General features: G+C 44.7%; 2 protein-coding genes across 2 annotated transcripts in view; both read right to left on the bottom strand.

Moving 5' to 3' along the window:
- Positions 1-1,459: 1,459 nt before the first annotated feature.
- On the bottom strand, positions 1,460-2,404 carry atoh1a (atonal bHLH transcription factor 1a). The gene has a single exon (XM_063194562.1). The coding sequence runs from the start codon at positions 2,402-2,404 to the stop codon at positions 1,460-1,462; it is 945 nt and encodes a 314-aa protein (XP_063050632.1).
- Positions 2,405-11,373: 8,969 nt separating this feature from the next.
- The window catches only part of grid2 (glutamate receptor, ionotropic, delta 2), a 733,635-nt gene continuing 721,701 nt past the window's right edge, over positions 11,374-23,307 (bottom strand). Inside the window, exon 18 of the mRNA XM_063194215.1 lies at positions 11,374-11,933. Within this exon, the coding sequence (XP_063050285.1) occupies positions 11,481-11,933 (453 nt within the window). The 3' untranslated portion in view covers positions 11,374-11,480. The remainder of the gene's footprint in view (positions 11,934-23,307) is intronic.

The following is a 23,307-nucleotide window of genomic DNA, read 5'->3' as shown; positions in this document are numbered from 1 at the left end:
TCCGTACTGGAAAAAAATGTGTTGATAAACACTTGTTGACTTGTATTGAAATTGCAACATTACTTTCTGTGGTGATACCCCCTTGTTGACGCGGCCTTGCAATTATAACATTGCTTTATGTGGTGACTTGGTTGCTCTGTTGACTTGGTTTAAAGTTGCATCAGTTGCATCTTTAATCAAAGTTGCATCATAATATTATTATTATTATTATTATTATTATTATTATTATTATTATTATTATTATTAATAATAATATTATTATTATCATCGTTATTATTGTTGTTGTGGTTATTGTTTTTATTGTTGTTGGTGTTGTTGTATTAGTTTGCAACTTGGTGTTGTTTTACTGTTATGTTAGTTCATTCTGTTGTTTTCTTTGTAGCAAAAAAAACAATCAGTCAGCAAAGTTCAAAGCTCTTGAAACTTAAAAAGTATGATGCAATATTAATAGGCCTACCCTACCTCTAAACTTAATAATAATAATAATAATAATAATAATAATAATAATAATCATAATAATAATAATAATAATAATAATAATAATAATAATAATAATAATAATAATAGGGTAATAATACTAATCCTACTAACAATGATACATTTAAGGCTATAATCATTAGAACTGTAGAATACAGTATAGGCCTAGTAGGCCTACATTCATAAAAGAGACCAATAAAGAAAAAGAGAATTGCATTCAATCCGAACGAGAAATGGATAATTAAAACAACCAGCGGTTATTTGTGTTCACTTATTTTATTTTCAAAATCAATGAAAACGTTACCAAATGGCAAATTTCTAGATTTCAGCAGTGTAACATCTCAATAGAAAAAGCAAGACAAACAAGACATTCGAAAATAAATACTTCAATCACTTTTTCCAAATCAAAGCAAAGTAGGCCTTCAAACATTTTCGCCTCGAAATGGAATGTTCAAAAACAAACAAATATACAAAAAACTAATGGCTATTTTAAATATGTTTTATCAAATTGGCAGTAGTCTACTACTTACATTAAGACGCTATTTGTTCCATGACAAACGTGTCTCTCAAACCTCAGGCTCGTTTTTAAAGTGCACATCACCTTAGAAGTTGCAAGCAAATTCTTACAGGGACAAGATCATTTTCAATTAATTCATTCTTCTACAACATAATTACATAGTATACATAGGCAATATCAGACTTTTGTTTAAGTCTTTTTTTGTTTTCCTTGGAAGACATGTTTTTTTATGACATTTTGAGAGCCCATGGCAATCGACATGGCAAAGGGGTCCTAACAATGTCAGTAAATATAGGCGCGTAAATTCTATTGGCGGAACATTATCTATGAAAAATAACATTTATCTTAAGGCCATATAATATAAATGTGACACTCCAGCTTGTCATAAAGCAAACTATTGAAAATAATATGCCAACTCCACATTTGATTGACACAAGTTAGTTATAGTCTGTTTTGAAATGAGGTTTAGAATGTATGGTGGCTGGGCAGTTTCAGTTCTGACAGTTCATCTTCGCTCTGGATCTCCATGTGAGCTTCGTCCGAGTCGCTGAAGTGGGAATGGGGAGAAAACTCTCCATCGCTTCGGTTCGACCTGGGAGAGTCTTTGCTGTTGCTGTCAGAAGAATCGGACTTCAGGGTCCCCGAAGGTGACTGCAAATTCTGTTCGATGAAAGAGGCGAAGGACGCATCCTCGTAGGAGAATGGCATTCCGGATAACTGGCCGGAGAATACCCTGTTTGCCGCCGAGTCACTGGGACTGCTTTCCCCCTCGAAAACCGTGGCAGTCAGGTTGCAGTTTGGCGAGTCTGATTTAGCACCGGGACCCTCCAGCAGGTCAGAGAGCGCGTTGATGTAGATCTGGGCCATCTGCAGGGTCTCGTACTTGGACAACTTCTTGTCGTTGTCGAAAGCCGGTATGACGCTCCGTAGCTCGTCAAAGGCGTGGTTCAGCCCGTGCATCCTCCGCCGTTCCCGTGCGTTGGCTGCCACGCGCCTCTGTTTCTGCACACCATTTGCGGGCTTGCTGGACGGAGCCCTCTGCCTCCCGTCGTCAGCTACTGACAGGGTGCTGCCCTTGAGCCGACACAGCTCGCGCACTTTGACGGCGGGACTCTTGGAGCTCTTCCTGAAGTTGGAGAGGTGAGCACCGGCTGGTGGAGACAGAGCCACGCCTTCCACGCTGGAGCCCGGGGAGTGCAGCAGGTAGTCGGCGTGTGGCGCGCAGGTGCCAGGCTGCACGGGAGCGAGCCAGGCGCGTGGGTCACTGCTGTCCATGAGTGCCAGGCTTGGTGCGTACTCACGTCCTCGCTCCCCCCTCCCCATCAAGCCAGAGTGCTGCTGCTGGACGTCCAGGTCTCCACACATCTCCTTTGCGTCTTTGTTCAAGCCGTCCAGACGTAGAGCATCCATTGCAGGCGCAGGAAAAATCAAGAAAGAAATGGCAAAAGTAGAAATGGAGAAGCAGGAGAAACAAATGCAACTCAGCCGTGTGCGTTTCTCCTTTTGCACCTGTTGCGCGCACTTGGTCGCGTGGTGATTGCTTTGCTGATGTCTCAGGGCGCTGCGAGGCTTTAAAAAGCGGCACGCGCCTGGGAGCCCCCCTTCTCGTATGGTCGCGTGGCGCTTTGACCAATAAGAGCACTCGGGGCAGGCGCGTGTGGACAGCCAATGGAAAGACGCTGTAAACCCGAGAGAGGTTATTACGCTCAAACTGTTTTTTTAATAATGCCGCGGTTTAGGGTTTGTTTAACCGGGGTGTTATTACCACAAAGAGTCGTCCCACCGGACGCACGTGGAGATGCTGGTCAGTAAGCGTGCATAGCGCGGGGCCTGAGATAAAAGGCACCGTGATGCCCACGTGCCAGGTGTGGTACCTTAGAATGACTCAACCCGAGTAAAACAGGGTTAGAAAGATGGGTTTTTGCCTCATCTAGCCCGGTGACCTAATGGATGAGTTGGGTAACCACGGATAAGTTGCAGAATAGAATAGACTATACACACGCCACACTTTCATCCCGCCCATAATAGACTCAATAGCCATTGTGAGTATAACAATATGTAGGAATAGATGCCATTTCATGACAAATGTGATAGAAAAAAAAAGTTTTGTGGCATTTGGATACATGGAGCGCAGGCGCATCGAATTGTGCATGGCACCTGTAGCGGATGCTGGACTTTAAATTCACAAATTAACTTGTGTAGACTCTGAATTAAATTTTACACTTTCAATTGATGCAAAGTTGAGCAGGAAAAGCCTGGAGTAGGCTATAAAGAAAGTAATTCCTGTTTAGTTCAGTGTTCATTCAGCACTCGTCTGCACAAGTGTGTGTGTGTTAATGCCATATTAAATTTCATTTCCTTTTGAACAAGTTCAAAACCTTTTGATCCGATTTAAGGAACGCCCTGCTGGCAAAAAGGACCGCACCGGGATGGGGAAACATGATCAGTGAGCTCTTTTAGCGTCCAAAGCAATGGCGACAGAGGATATAGACAAGGCGTGTGCTACGACCATTAAGGTCTTTGACAACAAGCCCTTCAATAACAAATCATATGGCTTAAAGACGTTGGCCACTTTCACCAAAGTAAACAAAGAGGGAGCTGAAATAGAAAAAAAACCCTCTAACCATGGGCAACTGTAGATGGATGAGCAGAAATAATAGACAGAGCAGAAATATATTAGTCTATATAATCTCTGAAATTGATGTCAATGCATGCTGTGTCTATAATTCTTTGAGATAAAGCAACACTGATGATTGTTTATAGGGTGTATAGGCCTACTGTTTATACATATATCCCTTGTAAAATAATTGCAAAAGTTTAAAAAAAAGAAAAAAATGTGCTACAGGCCAACTGCACTTGTTGCGTCTTAAAACAGCCAGTGCCAGAATACCTACAGCCTGATATAAAAATCCTCATTTCTGAGGGGAAAAATAGCATTAATCTTTTTGCATTTATTCATGAATTCATAGTGCGCTCGGACTGAGGGACTGGCGCCTGACTCTGTCGCAGCGTGCGCCCCCGCCCCGCTGTCCCGCGACTCTTGGAAGAGCTCCTAAAGCAAACAACAGGTTGGACATTGTAGCGCTCGATTATTAAAGTGTCTCTTGCACAATGGCGACTCTATGTTCCATTCGACACGCTCGGCGGACCCTTTGGTAAATGTGCACAAAATGTGTCTCGATAGGGGCTCCCAACGTGAGCGAGTCTGCATGCTGCTTTCTTCATTCCAGTCTCCGGGGAAACAGAGAGAGAGAAAGAGAGAGAGAGAGAGAGAGCAAGTAAGCAAGCATATATTTTCAACATATAGCGTACATGGAAATATGACTTCTGCTTAGAAACAAATAAAAACATAGTATCATGCAGCCTTGAGTTGTAAGTTTTAGTTTGTGTGTGTGTTTTTTATCTTTATTACAGCTTCTAAACATGTTTGGAGTTAACGTGGAGTTTCACAAGTTAAGCGAAGTGCAGACATTTGCATTGCATGAGTATATCTTAAACATAAGCTGTCAAAAACAAATAGCTGAAAAGTGTTTTTTGTTGTTGTTGCAAGACATGTGCTTTTATGCAGTTTACGCACAGAAATGTAGATCTAGTTGTGACTATTACGCACAAGTTTTTTTTTCTGTTACCAATGATTCAACTGTATTTTTTTAAACTCCAAGTCCGCATAAAACAGATTATGCATAGATAGACCTGCTCTGTGTGACTAAAAGACGCCATGGGTTTGCTTTAAGGTGATGTGTTCAGTTGGATGGAGCCTGTTGATTGATGGTATCTATCTGCAGACATGAGCTTGTGAGCGGCATGGCTATCTATGTCTATGTGCTGCTCCTGTCTCTGGTCTCTGAACTTGAGAGCCAACTGTGGGAACCCCAAGGTCACAAGCTAGAGTAGTCTTTCTCAACGGGGACGCTACAGCCCCCCAGGGGGGCGTTAGGGAGCCCTATAGGGGACGTTGAGAAGGATACAACTGAGAGGGGGCGGTACTTTGTTGCCATTGGGCTTATGATGAGGTCAAGGGGCGTTATGAGGCTTATGATGAGGTCAAGGGGGCGTTATGAGGCTTATGATGAGGTCAAGGGGGCGTTTGTTCAAAAAAGGTTGAGAAGTGACTGGGCTAGAGGCTAAGGAAGCACACTCACACTCACTTAACATACTGGGCAAGTTTTTGGAGTAATGCTTCTGGGTAATGATATCATAAAACATTGTTTTTGTTGTATCACTATACCACTTTGATCAGGAAAACTTGGATCAACAATAGACAACTTTTGCTGATAATAGACAGACAAGGTGACTGCCTAAGGCAACTGCCCATAGGGCCCCCAATAGTCAGCCCCACCAGTGACAGAAAATACAACTCAAAAGCGCCATATGTTTATATTTTACCTAAGCCCCCCCAAGATAAGTACCTACACTGGTTTTACCAGGAAATGTGTAGCCAATCATCTTGTTACATCTTGTAACATTGCTCAGAATGTTGCACAGGCAGTCCCAGGCAATATCCTGGCATTATTTTGGATGAATTCCCCTAAATGTGAAAATAGTATGAAAAAAGGCTACTCCTCACGGAAGTGGAATTGAAGTGGACATGGTGAAATACCACTTACAATGCACAAAGTGACAAGTCACTGGTCCTAGTGTTTATTATGAATAACACATGGGAACAGTTAGCCTAAGTTCATTACATTACATTACATTACATTAAGCTTAGCTGGTGAACACTTTTATCCAAAGTGACTTATAGATATTTACAGGGTATTTTTTTAAGTCCCTGGAGCAATGTGGGTTAGGTGCCTTGCTCAAGGGCACTTTGGCTGTGTATGTAGGTGTGGGGAGAGGCAAGGGTGGGATTTGAACATACAACCCTCTGATCCAAATACCCACGCCCTAACCATTTGCCTACAGTTGCCCGCGTTGATAAAATCGTATCATTATCATCTCCTATGTTAGGAGGTTTTGTCCCATCTTTACATTCTTGGGAGTTAGTCAACAATTCAAATAAAGTCCATGTGAAAAAAAAAACTGTGATGTGCAGTGGCAGAACAATTGCAGAAAGTGCCCCAGGGCAAAACACTGATAGGGCCCCCCGTGCAGCCCGCCAAGGTCATTATAGGGCCCCCACTATCAATACGGAAGGGCCTAGGGCCCAGGGACAAATGCCCTGCTTGCCACCCCCCCACAGCTCCGGCCCTGTTGATGTGCTACATTCCAAAGTGTTTATATTGCCGATATTTGTTCATTTCAATCATTTTTTTAACACAAGCAAGCAGCAAGTACAGTGTTATGTTTGTGTACCATGTATCATTTCAACATTTTCAACATTTTCACATGTCAGTTTGAATATGCGTTTTGCAGCCAACCTTCATCCATACTATCAAGAAAAGCAGAGCTCAAAGACCCAATTGAGTCAGACCCAGAGTGAAAGTAACCCATTAGTGTATTTGTATTGAAGGGGGAAAGAGGAGGGAGAGTGGCTCAATAGGCTCCAATTGAAAGCGTGGGGCTGTGCCAAAACAGATGGGCCAGTGGCTAAGTGTACGATCTAATCGGCCGGCTCGAACAAGCCAGCATTCAATCCAGTTCAGTGGCCATGCATACTGTAGGCTGTACCTGTAAAAAGACCACTGGCTACCTTTATGCCCTCTAAGAGCCCACGCTTTTGTAAAGGACTCACTGGCTTCTGTTGATTTATCTCCACATGTTCTGATCAATTATGAATGGAATGGGGGTTGATGGAACAGTAAATTAATGGCTCGTGTGATTATCTGTGCTTACTACAAAAGCAATAGATGTCAGGTAATACTGTGGTAAATATAAGCTCCAAGGTTATTAAACATGGAGGAATGGCCTCTCTCAGAGTGTTATACATTAACAGCGACATTCAAGATACACCATTACTACACATGCTCTTATACTCCTTTCACTTGTGAAGCATTTTAAACATTTTGAGAGGGGGTGAATAGCATAATGGGACTTTTTTTCTCCCACAGGGTTTACAAATTCTGCTGATAATTCTTTGTATTCCAACGGAGAGCAAGGACAGGAATCCAGAGCTAACTGATTGGTCTGTGGAGCTTTTCTAGCTGACTGGGCCCAGTGTGCTCGTTAATTTAGTAGCCTACACTGCTTATCTTAACTCTTACTTCTCCCCCCCAGCCACTGTTTGAGGATGACACCGCAAGATATTTGAGACGCTGGTTCACTGCGGAGGAGAGGACAGTAGTGGGGTTTCCTGAGGTGAAGGTCTGTGTGATACTGTGTTTGTTGCTGCCACCTGCTGCCTATTTCTGGCCATTGCATGATCTCGAACCAAGCCTACAAAAATACACCAGAGAATGTAATTACGAAACAAGAGCGGTGAAGACAAAGTAGCCTAATGCACGACTCAGATTATAGAAGCAGACATGTGGCGTTAACTACCAGCCACACGCTATTTAATTTGCATGAGTACTGTTGAATTTTGGGTCACTGGATTGCATTTAAGAGAGTCAGAGAGAAGTCGGTGGCTACTGAAATTGACTTTTTAATCATAATAAAAAAAATTGAATGACTCATTTAAAAAAAAAAAATTAAAGCATAAGTGAAAACAATTGAACTGTAATAATCTTTCCCCAACAGGAACTTGTGCACACTATGATGGGGTATTTTGCCTAATGTTTTTTGATGTGTGCTGTCCCCATAACCAGATATGCATAATACCACCAACACAACACACCATAATGCATTAGAGTAATGATAAAATGGCTGACTAAAGTAATTGTACTCATGGTTGCTCTCTGCGTATTGCAGTTGCAGCGTGGCTTTCAAAGTGACAGTCCATAAAGGATTGGTTATTTTTCCTATTTCCAATGACAGTGGTTCACACAAGTGATACGATGTGAAGTGACAAATAGTTAAAAAAGAACAGTCAGTTTGCTTAGTTCTCTGAACTCTGACAGGAGAATGGTAAAAGCCTATTATTTAACTCAAGGGGAGATGTAAAATAAGCTTATTTCCAAAAATGGAAGTTAATTAAGTTAAGTGACTGCAAGTCATGGAAGCGCATTAGTGCCTCTGGTGGCTTTGTCTGGTAAAGACCTACACCGAGAGCCAGTCAGAGGTGGAGGCCCCTCAGCCTGGTCATAAACAATGTATCATACTACATTACTTTATACTTAGCTGGCATATCTAATAATCCTCACAGTAAGATAAAGGGTATTGATTACAGTCCCTAGAACAATGATGAGTTTGGCGCCTGTCCTTTCTGGAGCTTGTATTAAACATCTCTGGAAGCATACTATGTGATCTGCATGGCAGCATAGACAAAAACAGTCAAGCCATTTGTGTGCAGTGCCCTCATCCACAGCTGAAATGGCCTTGCGAGCGATGCCTAATCTAACCCAACATTGCCCCTGGGACTACAGGGACTTAAATAATGTTACACTGTCATTTTGGATCATTTGAAAAATCTCCCACGCACTGACCATAAAGAAAACAGCTGAGTGACCCATGGACCATCTCCAACGCACCTGCACCTGTGCGAAAACATAAAAGTTTAAAGTCACATTGCATAAAATGCCGAACTCTAACCTAACCTCAATGGAATGTGATGTGATATCAAAGAGCAAAGACACATACCACTGTAGAAAACATGTTTATTAGACAAATTATACACAGAAAGCTTTGCCACTTGTAACAGAGGCCTCAGTTTGTTCCGTTTTTGAATAATATGCAACACATACAACAAAATAGGCCTATATTAAATACTGTACATTATAATCAGTTGAAAATGATCAAGTAATCCTGTACATACTATGTATGAAATTAAAAATGTTACAGGCATAGCAAGTACTGCATGCTTCTTTTTACCAGAAAGAACTTGCCTCCTTATTTTTAAAATGAAGCAACTCAAATGATGTGTGGTCAGAATGAAAAGGGGGAATAAGAGGGAGGACTGAACGGATCATGTTGCTGATGAAAAGCTAACTGAACGCTAGGCTCTTATGATATACATCTTTTTATATCCATAAAAAAATCATCCGCATGTAAAATATACATTTTTAAATGGTTTCTTTATTTACTCTAAATAAAAATTTAAAATTTATACTAAATAAACTTTGATTTCCTATTGTCATTCGATAGCCATAGCTCAAGAAAATTACATCTAGAAGGCTTGCGTCAAACACTGCTGCTGTTCTCTACGCACAACATTTTGCAATTTAGTCTGAAGATAATGAACTCAAAGCTCTGTCTAAACAACTAACATTAGTAAATATTAATACAGTGTTAGTGAAAAGGTGGGATTTTTCCATTTCCGCCAAAACAAAACAAAACAAAAAAAAGTATTTTTTTCCTCACCACCCCTGCATGAACTTGTCAAGATAATTAGCGCTTTTAAAAAGTTTGACAAATAGTAGTATAACCCCTTAACAGTGTATGAAATGAATAATAACTATCAAAATAATAAAATCCCAATGACTTTCTAATAAAAGGCTAGCCATTTTTAGTTGTCCTCTCAGGTGGCAAAGAGAGTGTTGTGGGGGTGTGGTCTGTGAAGACTGATGTTGATTGGTGTAGCCCGCCCTCTGTTAGGCCTAGACTAATGCTGATTGGTGGAGCCTTCCATCTGTAAGGCCTAGTCTAATGCTTATTGGTTGACCCTTCTGTCTGTAAGGCCCAGTCTGTTTGACAAATGCATTTACCAAATAATCTCACCCTGATGCCAATCTCAACGCAACACGGCAATCTGAACGAACACAGCAGCTCGCTGTTGGCACTTAAAATTATAACGTAAAGAAAATAACAACAACGGCAACAACAACAACAAAAAGAGGAAGGAAAAAAAAACACTATTGTACAAAATGCTTGTTTGTTTGTTGAGCCCTGGTGTGTGACTACGAAACAAAACAACACCAACAAAAAAGAAAAAAAAAAACCTTAGGGTGACTTTCATGATGTGAACTGAAGAAAGGCAATGGCACTCAAGCAGTTTTACAAAGTGAAGAAGAGAGAAAAAATAAAAAATAGACAGCTCAGAACAATTATTATAATTTGATCTTTTTTTTCTTCATTGTTTTAATCTCTCTCACCAAAAAAGAACACATTCCACGCATTAAGATTTGTTATGCTTAAAACAAAGTCAATAAAAGACACATAACAGCCTTAAACTGCATTCTCTGTTAGATGTCAATTGAATAAGTTCCTCTGTCTTTTTTTTCTATGGATGACAGTCTTTGTCTTGAAGCGTTTCCTTTTTTTGTTCTTTTCATTCTTTTTTGTTTGTTTTTTGTTTTGTTTTTCTAATCACAGCGTCACTTGAGTGTGTGTGAGTGTGGCTGGACGTTCCAAGCATTTGACCATGTGAGCCTATAACAGGACCACAGTGTGTGTGTGTGCGTGTGCGTGTGTGTGTGTGTGTGTGTGTGTGTGTGTGCGTGTGCGTGTGTGTGTGTGTGTGTGTGTGTGTGTGCGTGCGTGTGTGTGTCTGTGTGTGTCTGTTTGTGAGTGTTGGTGCAGTACATCAAGAGCTGATAAAAGTCTCACAAGCCTCCAGACGGGAGACCCCGGGACCCTGCCAAGAGGTCACAAGGTCAACCAGGTCAGAAGGTCATCCAGGTCAAAGGGAAACCATACAGAGCTGATCCATGGACCTCCACCTCCAAGTCCAGAGGTATTAGTTGAATGTAACAGAGCATCCATGTGTGTCCGTCATATAGCACAAGGACCGGAGACAAGGCTGAGAGGTCTTTTAGGCCTCCAGTTTCCGCAAAACTTTTCCAACTTTAAATGGGGCTTAAATGTTGTTCAAAAACAGCAACAAAGTTCCCACTCTTTTTTCGTAACCACAGTGTTCCAAATCCTCCATGATTCCGTCTCGTATATGTATATATATATTTATATATAATCTTTCATAAGGTTTTTTTTTGTCAGCACACAAAAATGTGTTCCTAAAAACGCCTGGTAACCAAAAAAGAGAGAAGAAGAAGAAGGGACAGTCATTCCCCGTCACTGGAGAACGAGAAAAAAATAATCCTGACGACCACAAAAAACGTCAACACTGACCGACTTGCCTCTTGGGTTCAGTGACCTCAGGCAGTACACACTTTTGATTAACTCTTGTCCAATGTCCAAGGCGAAGGGAAAAAAAACGAAAGGAAACAAAGGTCAAAAGAAAATCAAAACGGAAAAAAAACACCCAAAACGTTTCAACTGAAACAACATAAAAAGATTCTGTATGTACACATCATCTTCTTTTTCACTTTTTTGTTTTGCTGTGTATTTATATATTTTTGTTATTTTTTTGTTTTTGTTGTTTTAGTAAGGTTTTTTTTTTACTCCTATATCCTCCTCCATGGTAGTGGTCGTATGAGTTGGAGATTGTAAGACGTGATGGGGTTTGCATTAAGAGGACGTCAGGATCGGGGGTCAGGGCTCAGATTACTATGGAATATTGACGATGGTTGGTGTTGTTGTTGGGCGTGGTCATGGGGTCGTCATGGTGGTCTTATTATATGGAGGTACCCCTATCCGGATCGTTGCCGTATCCAAAGTTGGGCTGCGGAGTGGGCTGGTAAGGGATCCCTGACATGGTCTTAATGGGGCTCCGGAAGAAGCCGCCATTAGGGGCACGCTGCCGGAAGGTTCCCCCACCACCGCCACCCCCGCCGCCGGAACGGTGATCCTGGACGGATCCGTACGCGAAGCTGCCCCCGCCGGTCTTGGCGGACAGGCTGCGGCTCAGCGTCTGGATCTGCTCGGGGATGAAGGTGGTGGTGGTGATGTGCGTGTTGCGGAAGTCGCTGATCTGCTCCAGCGCCTGCCGGGCAGCCGGCATGGAGTCCATGTCCAGCGGCGTCAGGTCGATATCGGAGGTGGAGAACTGCTTGTGGGGGCTGTCGTCCTCCGTGCAAAGGCTGTTAACCCGGTGATGAAGGTGCTCCAGGTCGATCTCCTTGTCGTCCTGATGGAGGAGAAGGAGGAAGAAGAGAAGAGAAGAGAGGGAGGAAGGGAGGGAGGGAGAAAGGGAAAAGGGAGGAGAGGAGGATGGGGAGAAGAGAAGAAGTGAAAGAAGAGGGAGAGGGAGGGAGGAGGGAAAAGTGGTGGTATTGGGGGGTGGGGGGTAGAGGAGGAGGAGGAGAGGAGGAGGTGGAGGAAAGAGAAGGAGGAGAGGAGAAGAGGAAGGGTAGGGAGAGAGAAAAAAAGAGGTGGTGTCGGGGGGAGAGAGGGAGGAGTTGGAGGAAGTAAAGAGACAGAAGAAGAGAGGATCGGAGGAAGGAGAGGAGGAAGAAGAAAAACAAAAAGAGTGGACAGGAAAAAAAAGAGGAGAGGAGAAAAAAAGAAGAAGAAGGACGGAGTGAGGGTTGTTAGAGGAGTAAAAGGGTACAAAAGGTGGGGATATAAAGTGAAGGTAGTAGAGGGGTGTGTGTGTGTGTGTGTGTGTGTGTGCATGTGATAAAGAAGAAGGATAGAGGTAGGGTAAGAGGAATTGAACACAGGAGGACAACGAGGCAGGAGTTTGTGTGACATGACAGTGAATTGGGGTGTGTATCATATGGTGAGCCAGACATTCGGAAAAGGAAAGAATAAATAAAAATTTAAACCAAGCAACCGACAAAAAAAATAAAAAAACACCCACAAGACAAAAAGGCATGAGTAGAAGGTAATACAGCACCAATGAGAAGGGACACAAGGCAGAGAGGTGCACAAGGAATGCAAGCAAGAAGCAAGATGGAGGACACAGCAGAAAGCAGATGGGTGGGAGAAGGAGAGTTCGTAACGTGTTACGTTGTTAGTTCATGGCCATTGGTGATGACACGGAGAGAGGGTGGCCAATGAGAGATCGGAGATGAGAGTGCGAGGGTGGTGAGGTAAGGTGAGCGTATTGGTGACGTATTGGTGACGCAGTATGAGGGTGACGTGAGACAAGGAAGGGGGGATAGAGGGAGGGGGGGAGTGAGGGAGGGAAGGAGGGGTGGAGGGCAGTGGAAAAAGGGAAGAAGAGGGGGGGGGCACAATAAGCAACATACTAAAGCTGCAGTGAGGTGATCACAGAAACACATACAACTCTATGAGGAAGGCTGCAGGAGGAGGAGGTGCGTTTGGTGCGTCTCAAATGCTCCCTCACACTATGTAGAACATACAGGCAGTGAGTTCTATTGTCTTGGCTGTCTACATAGCCTACTGCGAAGTGAATGAGAACACATTCTGGATGAGGCCTTAAATGGCCCCTAATTGTCTTTCCTGATGAATAGCACACTAAAATCCAAAGAAAACACTAGTGTGCATCCTTGTCTGAACTATAAAGTTATAGATGGCATTACTCCAATGCGAGGTGATTAAACAAAGTAATTAGGTTTTCTGTGCTAATGTTTAGTCTGTACGAAAAAAAATATAATGCAGTCCCCAGGTGGGATTTTTTTTTCTAATTAGATAATGTCCAGTATCTTTTTTCATCGCAGACAGGGGCTTATAGCTAAACGGCAATTTCTTTACTCAACAACTTTTTAATCTGTCCTGAAACTCCAAACTATCTACTCATAGCATAAATCCAGGCAATTTTTTTAAAGTGCCAAAACTTTTTTTTTTTTGCTATAGTATATCACCCGAAGGTCCAGTTTATGAAAAATTAAAAGTGAAGTCATTTGTTTGAGCCAAACAGGCCAAGCTTAATCTTAAGGTCTAATTATTCAGGCCAGTGTGTTTTGACTGTGGCGGTCAGTTATTTCAGTATTTAAGTGGCTATGCCTGAGTGCTCAGGAGAGATAAAATGATATATTTACACTCACAGAGGGATGCGCTTCGGCCTGTGCCAAGGGGGAGTTGGAGGGAGGTGGTTGGAGGAGGGGGGTGGTTGGTGCGAGGCGAGAGAGGGGACGGAGAGAGAGAGCGATAGGGAGAGAGGGAGTAGGGTGCTTTAGCTTTATTTTACGGAAGTGAATTCGGGAGGGGTACTCTAGCCAAGCCCAGCTCAGCACAGCTTAGTTCAGTTCAGTAAGGTGTTTAATTTCACAGACGCCAGTCTGAGGGTTGGGAGGAGAGGGTTGCAGAAAAGGTGCTTGCTTTTGGGCCTAGGGTGCAGCAGAAGGGGTTTTGTGTGGGCAGGAGTCAGACAGAGAAAGAGAGAGATGGCCAGAGGGTGTCAGGGAGGAGGTGTCTAGGGGTATTAAAGTGCTTTATCCATCCCCTGGTATAGAAGGGTCGTTTTGGGGTCATGGGCAGGGGACAGAGAGAGAGAGAGAGAGAGAGAGAGAGAGAGAGAGAGAGAGAGAGAGAGAGAGAGAGAGAGAGAGAGAGAGAGAGAGAGAATCTTGGTAGGGAGTAGGGAATGGGATGGAGGTGATTGTTCTTTAAAGTGCATTCTCCATCGCCTGTGTGGTGGAGGAGGAGGAGGTGGAGGAGTTGGCGTTGACGGGGTGCAGGGCCACCACCACCAGAGGAGGGGGTGAGCGGCCGAGTGTTCCCCCCGGACCGTGCCAGCAGTGCGGGGGGGCCGGGGCTGTAGAGGAGGCCGGGGTGGAGGTGGGATTGGGGGTGGTGTGGGTGTGGGTGTGGGTATGGTCGACGATGGCCACTCGCTCCCTGTCGGAGAGGGAGATGGGGGCCACGGGCACAGAGGAGGGCAGCTGCAGGGTGGTGCTGATGCTGTTGCCATGGCTGTGGCTATGGCTATGCCCGTGGCCGTGGAAGTGGGCGTTGATGTGGGCGTGGTTGCAGTTGCCCAACACCTGCTGAGGTGTTTGCGTTTGTGTGTGGGTGTGGGTTTTAGGGTAGAGGTGAGGGTGTAGGTGTTGGCGGGAAGGGAGTAGGTGGATTGGTGGGGGTGGGGTTTGTTTTTAGAGAAATGGGTGTGGTTGTGGTTGGGTGGGTAGGGATTTGAGAAACCAAAGAGGGATTGGGGTTTAGGGCGAGGGGGTCATGTGTGGTCATTGGAGCGGGTAGGCATTTGGGTTTTGGGATTTTAGTGGAGTTTGAGGGTGCCAAGGGAGATGGGGGCGAGATAATAAAACGAAAAGGTGCTCGGAAGAGAGGGATGAGAGAAAGAAGGAGGAGTAGAAGCGAAAGAGAGAGAGAGACAGTCAGCCAGCGAGCAGCAAGTCAATGACGTCATTGCATCACAACATGAGGAAGACCTGCTCAGCTGGGAACAATGCGGTTAGGATGACATCATACAGCAGAACCCCACTGTTTGCTTGTTTGTTACTTTTTTGTCTTTTCACCCCCAAAATCAGCTGGTGAGATGTAGATAGAATGCTGGTGGACATGGCCATGGTGGAGTAGCAGCATCAGCAGCGGCTGTACAAAAGCAAAAACCCCAATCTGGCATAATGACGACCAGGCCAGTAATGGATGCTGATGGGAAATGTGTGCTGTGAAGTGCAGTGCAGTGCAGTGCAGTGCAGTGTGGCGAAGTAGTGAGTCCACTGGAGTCTCTTAGCTGCCTGTGTGGACACAAAACAATCAACCAGAAAAATGGAGGGGAAAAAGGGGAAGAGGACAGGGACGGACGGGGAAACGGGGTGGTGTAGGGGGTCTTTCCCAAATGCTTCCCTTTGAAAACACTCAGAGCCATTTTGCTACTCCACCCTGGCAAGTAACAGAGAGAGAGAAAAATATATATATATAAAAAAGAAAAAGAACTAACAGCCTTTCAGGCACTTGGTGCTATAAGTCGAGTGTTAAGATCTTCCCTTCTCTTCCGTCTTTGAGTGTCTGCTGTGAAACCCACAAGTGAACAGGGAACAGCCCCTGACATCAATAACTCCCTGTTACATTAATTAAATTAAATTCACCCACGCACCATTAAGCCTGTGCACCCTTTGATGCGTGGTGTGTATATGTGTATGTGTATGTTTGCGCGTGTGTATGTGTGTCTGTGTGTCTGTGTATGCTTGCGAGTTTGTGTGTGTGTGTGTGTGTGTGTGTGTGTGTGTGTGTGTGTGTGTGTGTGTGTGTGTGTGTGTGTGTGTGTGTGTGTGTGTGTGTGTGTGTGTGTGTGTGTGTGTGTGTAAGAGTAAGGGAGCGAGCGAGCCCGAGTGTGTGTTTCTTTTTTATAGCTCTATAAGCTTTCTCCTCTGTAGTGCCTCTTATTACAGCTACAGTTTCAGTTTGAGGATGTACGTAGATGTCATAGTGACTAACTGAATCCCATTTTGTGCTACCCTTGCATCTTCCTATGGTGTATGTGTGTGTGTACACTGTATATCTGTGTAGAGAGGGAGTGAGGACCAGCTTGCTATGGTGAAGTTAAATCCTAACCTCATGAGAAATTTTCATTTAGTTGATGTGGACATTCTTAATAGAACGGTACAAAGTCTTAGCTCCTCTACATCTGACTTAGATATTTTACCAACAGCCTTCTTCAAATCCATCTTAAATCTAATATCATCAGATGTACTTCAGATCATCAACACCTCACTACAAACAGGCATATTCCCAGGCTGTCTGAAAGAAGCAGTTGTGAAACCCTTACTGAAAAAGAACAACCTGGATGCACTGGTACTAAACAACTATAGGCCCATATCCAATTTACCATTCATGGGTAAAATAATAGAGAAAATTGTTTTTAACCAATTAACTGCTTTTCTAATGTCTAATAGCTATTTTGATAAGTTTCAATTCTGATGCTGGCAAATCATCCGTCTTGGTACTTCTTGATTTGAGTGCTGCTTTCGATACAGTTAATCATTCTATACTACTACATAGACTGGAACACTGGGTTGGCTTTACGGGCATAGTGATCGACTGGTTAAAATCGTACTTACAACAAAGAAGTTTTTTTGTCGCCATTGGAAGACATACTTCATCACCAATGTCTCTGGATTGTGGGGTCCCCCAGGGCTCCATTCTGGGACCACTACTGTTCAATCTGTATATGTTGCCACTGGGACACATTATCGAGAATAACTCCATAAATTACCATAGCTATGCGGATGATACCCAGCTCTACTTATCTATGTCCCCAAATGACTATACCCCCCTTGAATCACTCTATCATTGCATGGACCAAATTAACAAATGGATGTCTCACAATTTCCTCCAGCTGAACACAGATAAAACTGAAGTAATTATATTTGGGAAAAGAGAGGAGAGACAAAAGATTGCTACTATCCTTGAAACGAAAGGGACTGAAAGCAAGGGAAACAGTTAAAAATCTTGGGGTCCTCATTGACAGTGACCTAAACTTCAACAGTCACATGAAAGCTATTACTAAGTCTGCATTTTATCACATAAAAAAAACGTCTCTAAATTTAGGGGCCTGATGTCTAAACATGATCTGGAGAAGCTAATACATGCCTTTATTTCTAGTAAAGTTGATTACTGTAACAGTCTTTTTACTGGCCTCCCCAATAAAACCATTAAACAGCTTCAACTTGTACAAAACGCAGCTGCAAGGGTTCTTACAAAGACAAGGAAGTTCGACCACATTACTCCAATTTTAAGATCGCTGCATTGGCTCCCAGTAAGCTACAGAATTGATTTTAAGGCTATGCTACTTGTGTTTAAATCACTAAATGGAATGGGACCCACATATCTACTGGATATGTTTCAGCTGTATGCACCAACTAGGTCACTAAGGTCAACGGAGAAGAATTTGCTGGTGATTCCAAAAGTCAAAACAAAGTGTGGAGAGGCAGCCTTTAGCTTCTATGCTTCAAAGCTTTGGAACCAGCTTCCAGATGACATAAAAAATGCACCAACTATTGATAGCTTTAAATCTAGACTCAAGACAAAGCTGTTCTCAGATGCTTTCCCCTAGCTTAAATTACTTATTCTTATTATTTTTATTTTTTATTTAATTTGTTTTATTTTATTTTATTTTATTATTATTTTTACCTTATGTTTTATCTTAATGTTTTTAAATGCTTTTTGACTCTAATTCATTTCCTTCTTTCTTCCCTGTTTCCTTTCATTTACATTTGTTAACTTTGTGAAGCACATTGAGTTGCACCTGTGTATGAAATGCGCTATATAAATAAACTTGCCTTGCCTTGCCTTATGTGTGTGTGTGTGTGTGTGTGTGTGTGTGTGTGTGTGTGTGTGTGTGTGTGGTTTTAAGGAAACTCCCTAGTCACCACTACTCTAATTCAAGAGTACATTTTGGCTGGCTAAAGGGGCACACTGCCCGAGTAGATCCTCCTGTAATTGGCAAATGGGCCTCCCCTCCTCACTCCCTCTCTAAATACTCTCTAGCTGGCCCCTGGTAGTCTTCTCTATTACCCCCCACGGCTAAGTGCTTCTACAGCTTCGCCTGTCCCTGACTTGGGCCCAGCTCTCTCCTCTCCTGTCCAGTCAAGGCAGCCTTCCAAATAGCATTGTCGCTATGCCCACTGCTAAATGCTGCTACAAGCCTCGAGTGTCCCTGCAACCCCACCGCTTACCCTCCTCTGTACTACTCTCCTGTTCGATCTACCTTCCAAAAAATCCTGTAGCGTTGTCAGGTAGCCTACTGCTGAATGCTGGTATTGGCTGATGCGTATATTCCCCCTTGTCACAGACCCCCTCCCTTTCTCCTCTACTGTCCAGCCCAAGCTACCGTCCAAAAATTGGCTAGCAATGTCTGTTAGCTATTAGCACTACTTAATGCTGTTACACCGTTGTCGGTCCAGCCATGGCTATTACACCCCCTCTTGTATATCTCTGCCCCGGGACAGCCCTCTGCCCTTCCAGCCTCCCATTCTCTCCTGTCCGAGCTACATTAAAAAAAAACCTCAGGTAGGCCTGAGTAAATGCTGACACTGCTAAATGCTTCTAGCAGGAGGGAATCCCTTGTCTGTTGATGCCTAGAGGTAACCCCTCTCCTGTCCAGGTTAGGTCCAGATGGTCTCCAAAAAAAAAGACCAAAAGCGTTGGCTGGTTCAAATATTTGACTAGCACTGCCATTACTAAATACTAAATTGCATCCTTGTTCAAGCTGCCTTTGAAAAACTCAGATTGCATTCTCTATTCGCTCAAGGCTACGCACTGCCTTCCATGAAAATCTCTCATCTCTCATGAAATAATCTTATTTGTCACTGCCTCGGGGTAACCCCCGCTCTTGTCCAGGTTCGGCCCAGGCGGCCTCCCAAAAAATAAAGCACTGCTCGGCCTCGGCCGAATGCAGTTGGGCCAGAGAACAGCAGTTGGAAGGTGCTGTGCACGCTTCTGCAGTTTGTCTGCCAAAGTGGACTCAGAGTCTGGCCAGTGGGTTTGGGTCTGAGTGTCCTGGGTGTAAACTGTGCTTCATTAAAGGGCTGGGATTTTGGAGGGTGGGGGTAGTGGAGGTGTAGGTGGTGACGTTTGGGGTAATGGTTGGTGGTGGTGGCAGTGACAGTGGTGCTGGTAGTGGTGGCAGGTGTGTCTTTTTGCTGTGGTGGTGGTGGTGGAGCTAGCAGCGGACTGGGCAAGGCGATAGGTAAAGGCAGTGGTGGGAGGTGAGGTGAAAGAGGAGCAGGGAGGGAGGGAGGGAGGGAGGAGGAACAGGTAGAGTAGAGGGTACGCTGGTGGAGGAGGAGCAAGAGGAGGAGTAAATAGGGGAGGTGTCGTATATCATCCTATATGTATATTATATAAAAAATATATTATTATTGCTGGCAGAATAAAGACCGAGGGGGAAGCGCGAAGGTGTGTCTGAGGGTGGAGGAGGAGGAGGAGCAGGAGGGTTCCATCTGGGGGGCCGAACAGCACGCGGGGGAGATGTGGTGGCTGTGGAGCTGGTGCTGGTGCTGGTGCTGGTGCTGGCTGTGGTGCGGATGCTGGTGGTGGCTGTGCAGGTGGTGGTGGTGGTGGTGGTGGTTAGGGCCCAGGACCCCCATGATGCCGCTGCTGCTGCCACCACCGCCGCCACCACCCAGGGTGCCCCCAGCGCCACCACCTCCGCCACCACTGCTAGCTGCCGTGCGGAGAGCCAGCGCGATCTCGGAAGGCTTCTCGTGGAGACAGGTCTCCTCCTGTCGCACCACCACGGCCGGACCCTCCGAGCCCTGCGTCTGTTTGGGCAAACGCACGCACGCACGCGCACGGGGTCGTCACGGGAATGGGGTGTTACGGAGAGGGGGGCAGGACAGTGATGTAGAGTGGGCAAGAGAGTGGTGGGAAAATGTGACGAGACATAACGGAAGATGAGTGCGTTAGTGTTTAGTGTTTGTGTGCACATCGGAGGAGAGGTGCCAGGCAAAAAGGGGGGAAAGAGGAGGGCAATAACAAAGAGAGAGAGAGAGTAACAATAGAGAAAGAAAGGGAGGGAGTAACCAGGAGGGAGAAAGCAGACAGACAGACAGACGGACAGACACAGAGACAGACAGAGAGACAGAGACAGAGACAGACAGAGAAATGGAGCAAGCAGACAGGGGGAAGGATGACAGGACAGAAAAAGGAAGGAAGCAAAGAAGATAGAGAGAGAGAAGAGAGAGGGGGAAGTGTGGAGAAGCAAGGACGAATAGAAAAAGACAACAGTCAGCACACAAGAGGGTTTCGTTTCTTTTCTTTTCTTTCTTTTTTTTTTAAGTCCGAGGAGGCAAGATACCTGGAAAGGTGAGATGGTAAAAATGGCATTTTGCATTGCTCTCCCACGCCTGCCTTTAACCCTCAAAACAGTGTACTTATCTACAAAACAAAACAAAAGGAACGAAGGTTGTTCAAGCCAGTGACAGGAAGGATATCAGACAAGGACTTTTGACAGAAATCAAACAGTTATTGAAGTCAGAGCAAATGATCGATCAAACATGGATGTTGTTTACAGTCCAGAAGTCTTTCCCTTTAGCTTTCGAAAAAGAAATATGTGAAAAAGTCCTATCACCCCTTCTCCCATGTAACGGTACATACACACCAAGATATTTGTGTTCGCTGAACGTGTCCGGGAGCATTGCGAGTCCGAGAGGTTTGCGGGCTGCCTTTCACACTGCACAGTCAGCGTCCACGTTCTATCCACGGGCAGCAGCCATTCATTTTCAATGGAGGCCGCTCACTGAACGTGGACGTCCGCGCAGGAAAATAGATTCGAGTTCTATTTTCGAGGAGCATCGCGGACATGTCCGGTCGGACTGGACATGCGCCACGCTTACACCGCGCTCCTGTGTGCAAGGCATGATCTGTTTTCATGTATTCTAACCGTTTCGGACTGATACCAGACACGTGAAGTGGATGTTAAGTGGATGTCCGCGCTTTCGGTGTGTATGCACCGTAACAGGTGTATCCAAATGTCAAGTGTGTTAGGTCAAATGGAAAGACGAGCTGGACTCTGAACAAACTCAACAGTAAATGACACAGCAAAATTTCAGCAAAGTAAAGAAAAAAAAATTGTCAGCTTTGTTTGTTTCTCTGTGTTCTGTTCTGATCTTATAGAAAGTCGGGAGCGACTTCAATGACAGCTCAGTGCACCTCAGTGCACCTAAACACCATGTTCTCCCTCGTTCGCCTTCTCGCTCTCTCTCTCTCTCTCTCTCTCTCTCTCTCTCTCTCTCTCTCTCTCTCTCTCTCTCTCTCTCTCTCTCTCTCTCTCCAGAGAAGTGACCAAGGCCTGGCAGGTGGAGAGGTCACAACAGTTCATGCTGCTCTGAGAGAGAAAGAGAGAGGTATGGGGAGAGGGGGATAGAGGCACGGAGGAGAGAGAGAGAGAGAGAGGGGGGGGTTGCAGATATAAAGAGGAGGTGGAAAAGAGAGAGATATGGAGGGAGTAATGGAGAGAAAGGTAGAGGGATGAAGGGCAGAGACGATGGATGGAAGACAGGAGGACAGGGATATTTAGATAGAGGGACAGTGGAGAGAGAAATGAAGGGAAGAAGAGCTAGAGCAAGAGAGAAATTTGGATGGAATAAGGTATGGAGAATAGGGCACCTAACTCCACCCCTTCCAGGCGGCTTGTGGGGCTGGGAACGCAAAAACTTTTGACTGGGCTGTAATGGACTGATCAAAGCTATTTTCCGATCCACCTCGCATTTTCCAGTCGATCACACAACAGACTACACAACAGACGTTGCATGTCCGACGTGCAGCGGTAGGGTTGGCTGTGCCTCGGTTCATGTCAGATATGCGAGGCGCACGTGTAGTCTCTAACACAGTTTTGCACAAAAGCTAAAATAACGTTTCTTGCGTGTCGAAAATGAGTGGTCTTACGACGCAAATCCAAACCTTTCAAATTCACTGTCATCATATGTAAAATCCGGAGCACATGCCAAACGGGATGAGGATTTAGCTTGACTCGCTCCATTAACTCTCATTCAAAATTTTGAGAGCTCCAGCCCCACGGATCGGAAGTAGAAGGGCGTGACTTAGGTGCCCCATAGGTGGGGAGGTCGGCGGAGGATGGAGGAGGTAGGGATGGAGGCGGGAAAGAGAGAGAGAGAGAGAGATGAACGGAGGTAGGGAAGGGGGTAGTCGGTGTGTACAAGTTGTGGAGGGCAAAACCGACGGAGGCGTGGAGGGAAGGGAAGAACTGTTTGTGATGCCCTGTCATATCGTATCATTCCACACCTTTTTTTTAATTAAAAAAAACAAAACATTCCTCTTTTTTTGGAGAACACAGCAGCAGCGACAACAACCAACAGAAAAGCAGCAGCAGCAACAACAACAGCAGCCGCGGAGAGTTGAGACCACAGAAACACACAACAGAGAGTCCACAGGGACAAGTCAACACTGATGACAATACAATATGTATGTACGGGAGTACGATTACGATATGCAACGACACACAACACTGCTGACAATATGCAACAACACAACAACAACAGAACACACACACACATAGAACGCAAGACATATAGAAACAAACATGATAGAAAGCACACATTGTGTGTGCGTGTGTGTACGTGCATGCGTGTGTGTGTGTGTGTGTGTGTGTGTGTGTGTGTGTGTGTGTGTGTGTGTGTGTGTGTGTGTGTGTGTGTGTGTGTGTGTGTGTGTGTGTGTGTGTGTGCGTGCGGGTGAGTGTGTGTGTGTGTGCGTGCGCGCGTGTGTGTGTGTGCGGGTGAGTGTGTGTGTGGGTGTGCTTGTGTGTGTGTGTGTGTGTATGTGTGTGTGTGTGTGTGTATGCACATACTGTATGCATCAGTGCATGTGTTTGTGTGTGTGTCAGAGGGATAGAGACACAAACCCACACACACAGGTCATTCCTTGTTTTCTGTTAGTGAGCAGTGCACAACGTTACCAAGAAAAGGCTCAGGGTTTTAGTTGATGAGGAGAACTGCGCCGGGCAGGCAGATGTTACAGTGTTAAGCAACATGAAGACATGGAGTGGGGGATATTCAAGCATGAAATGTAGTAAAGGGCCGTCCAGAGGTGGCCAAAGTAAAAGTAAAAGTAAAAGTAAAAGTAAAAGTAAAAATTAAGAGTTTATTTGTAAAACGGTGTATCTCCATTTT

This window comes from Engraulis encrasicolus, chromosome 3, assembly GCF_034702125.1.
Source record: "Engraulis encrasicolus isolate BLACKSEA-1 chromosome 3, IST_EnEncr_1.0, whole genome shotgun sequence".
Classification (NCBI taxonomy): domain Eukaryota; kingdom Metazoa; phylum Chordata; class Actinopteri; order Clupeiformes; family Engraulidae; genus Engraulis; species Engraulis encrasicolus.
Note: the sequence above shows the minus strand (reverse complement) of the source record. Positions and strands in the feature narration are given on the sequence as shown.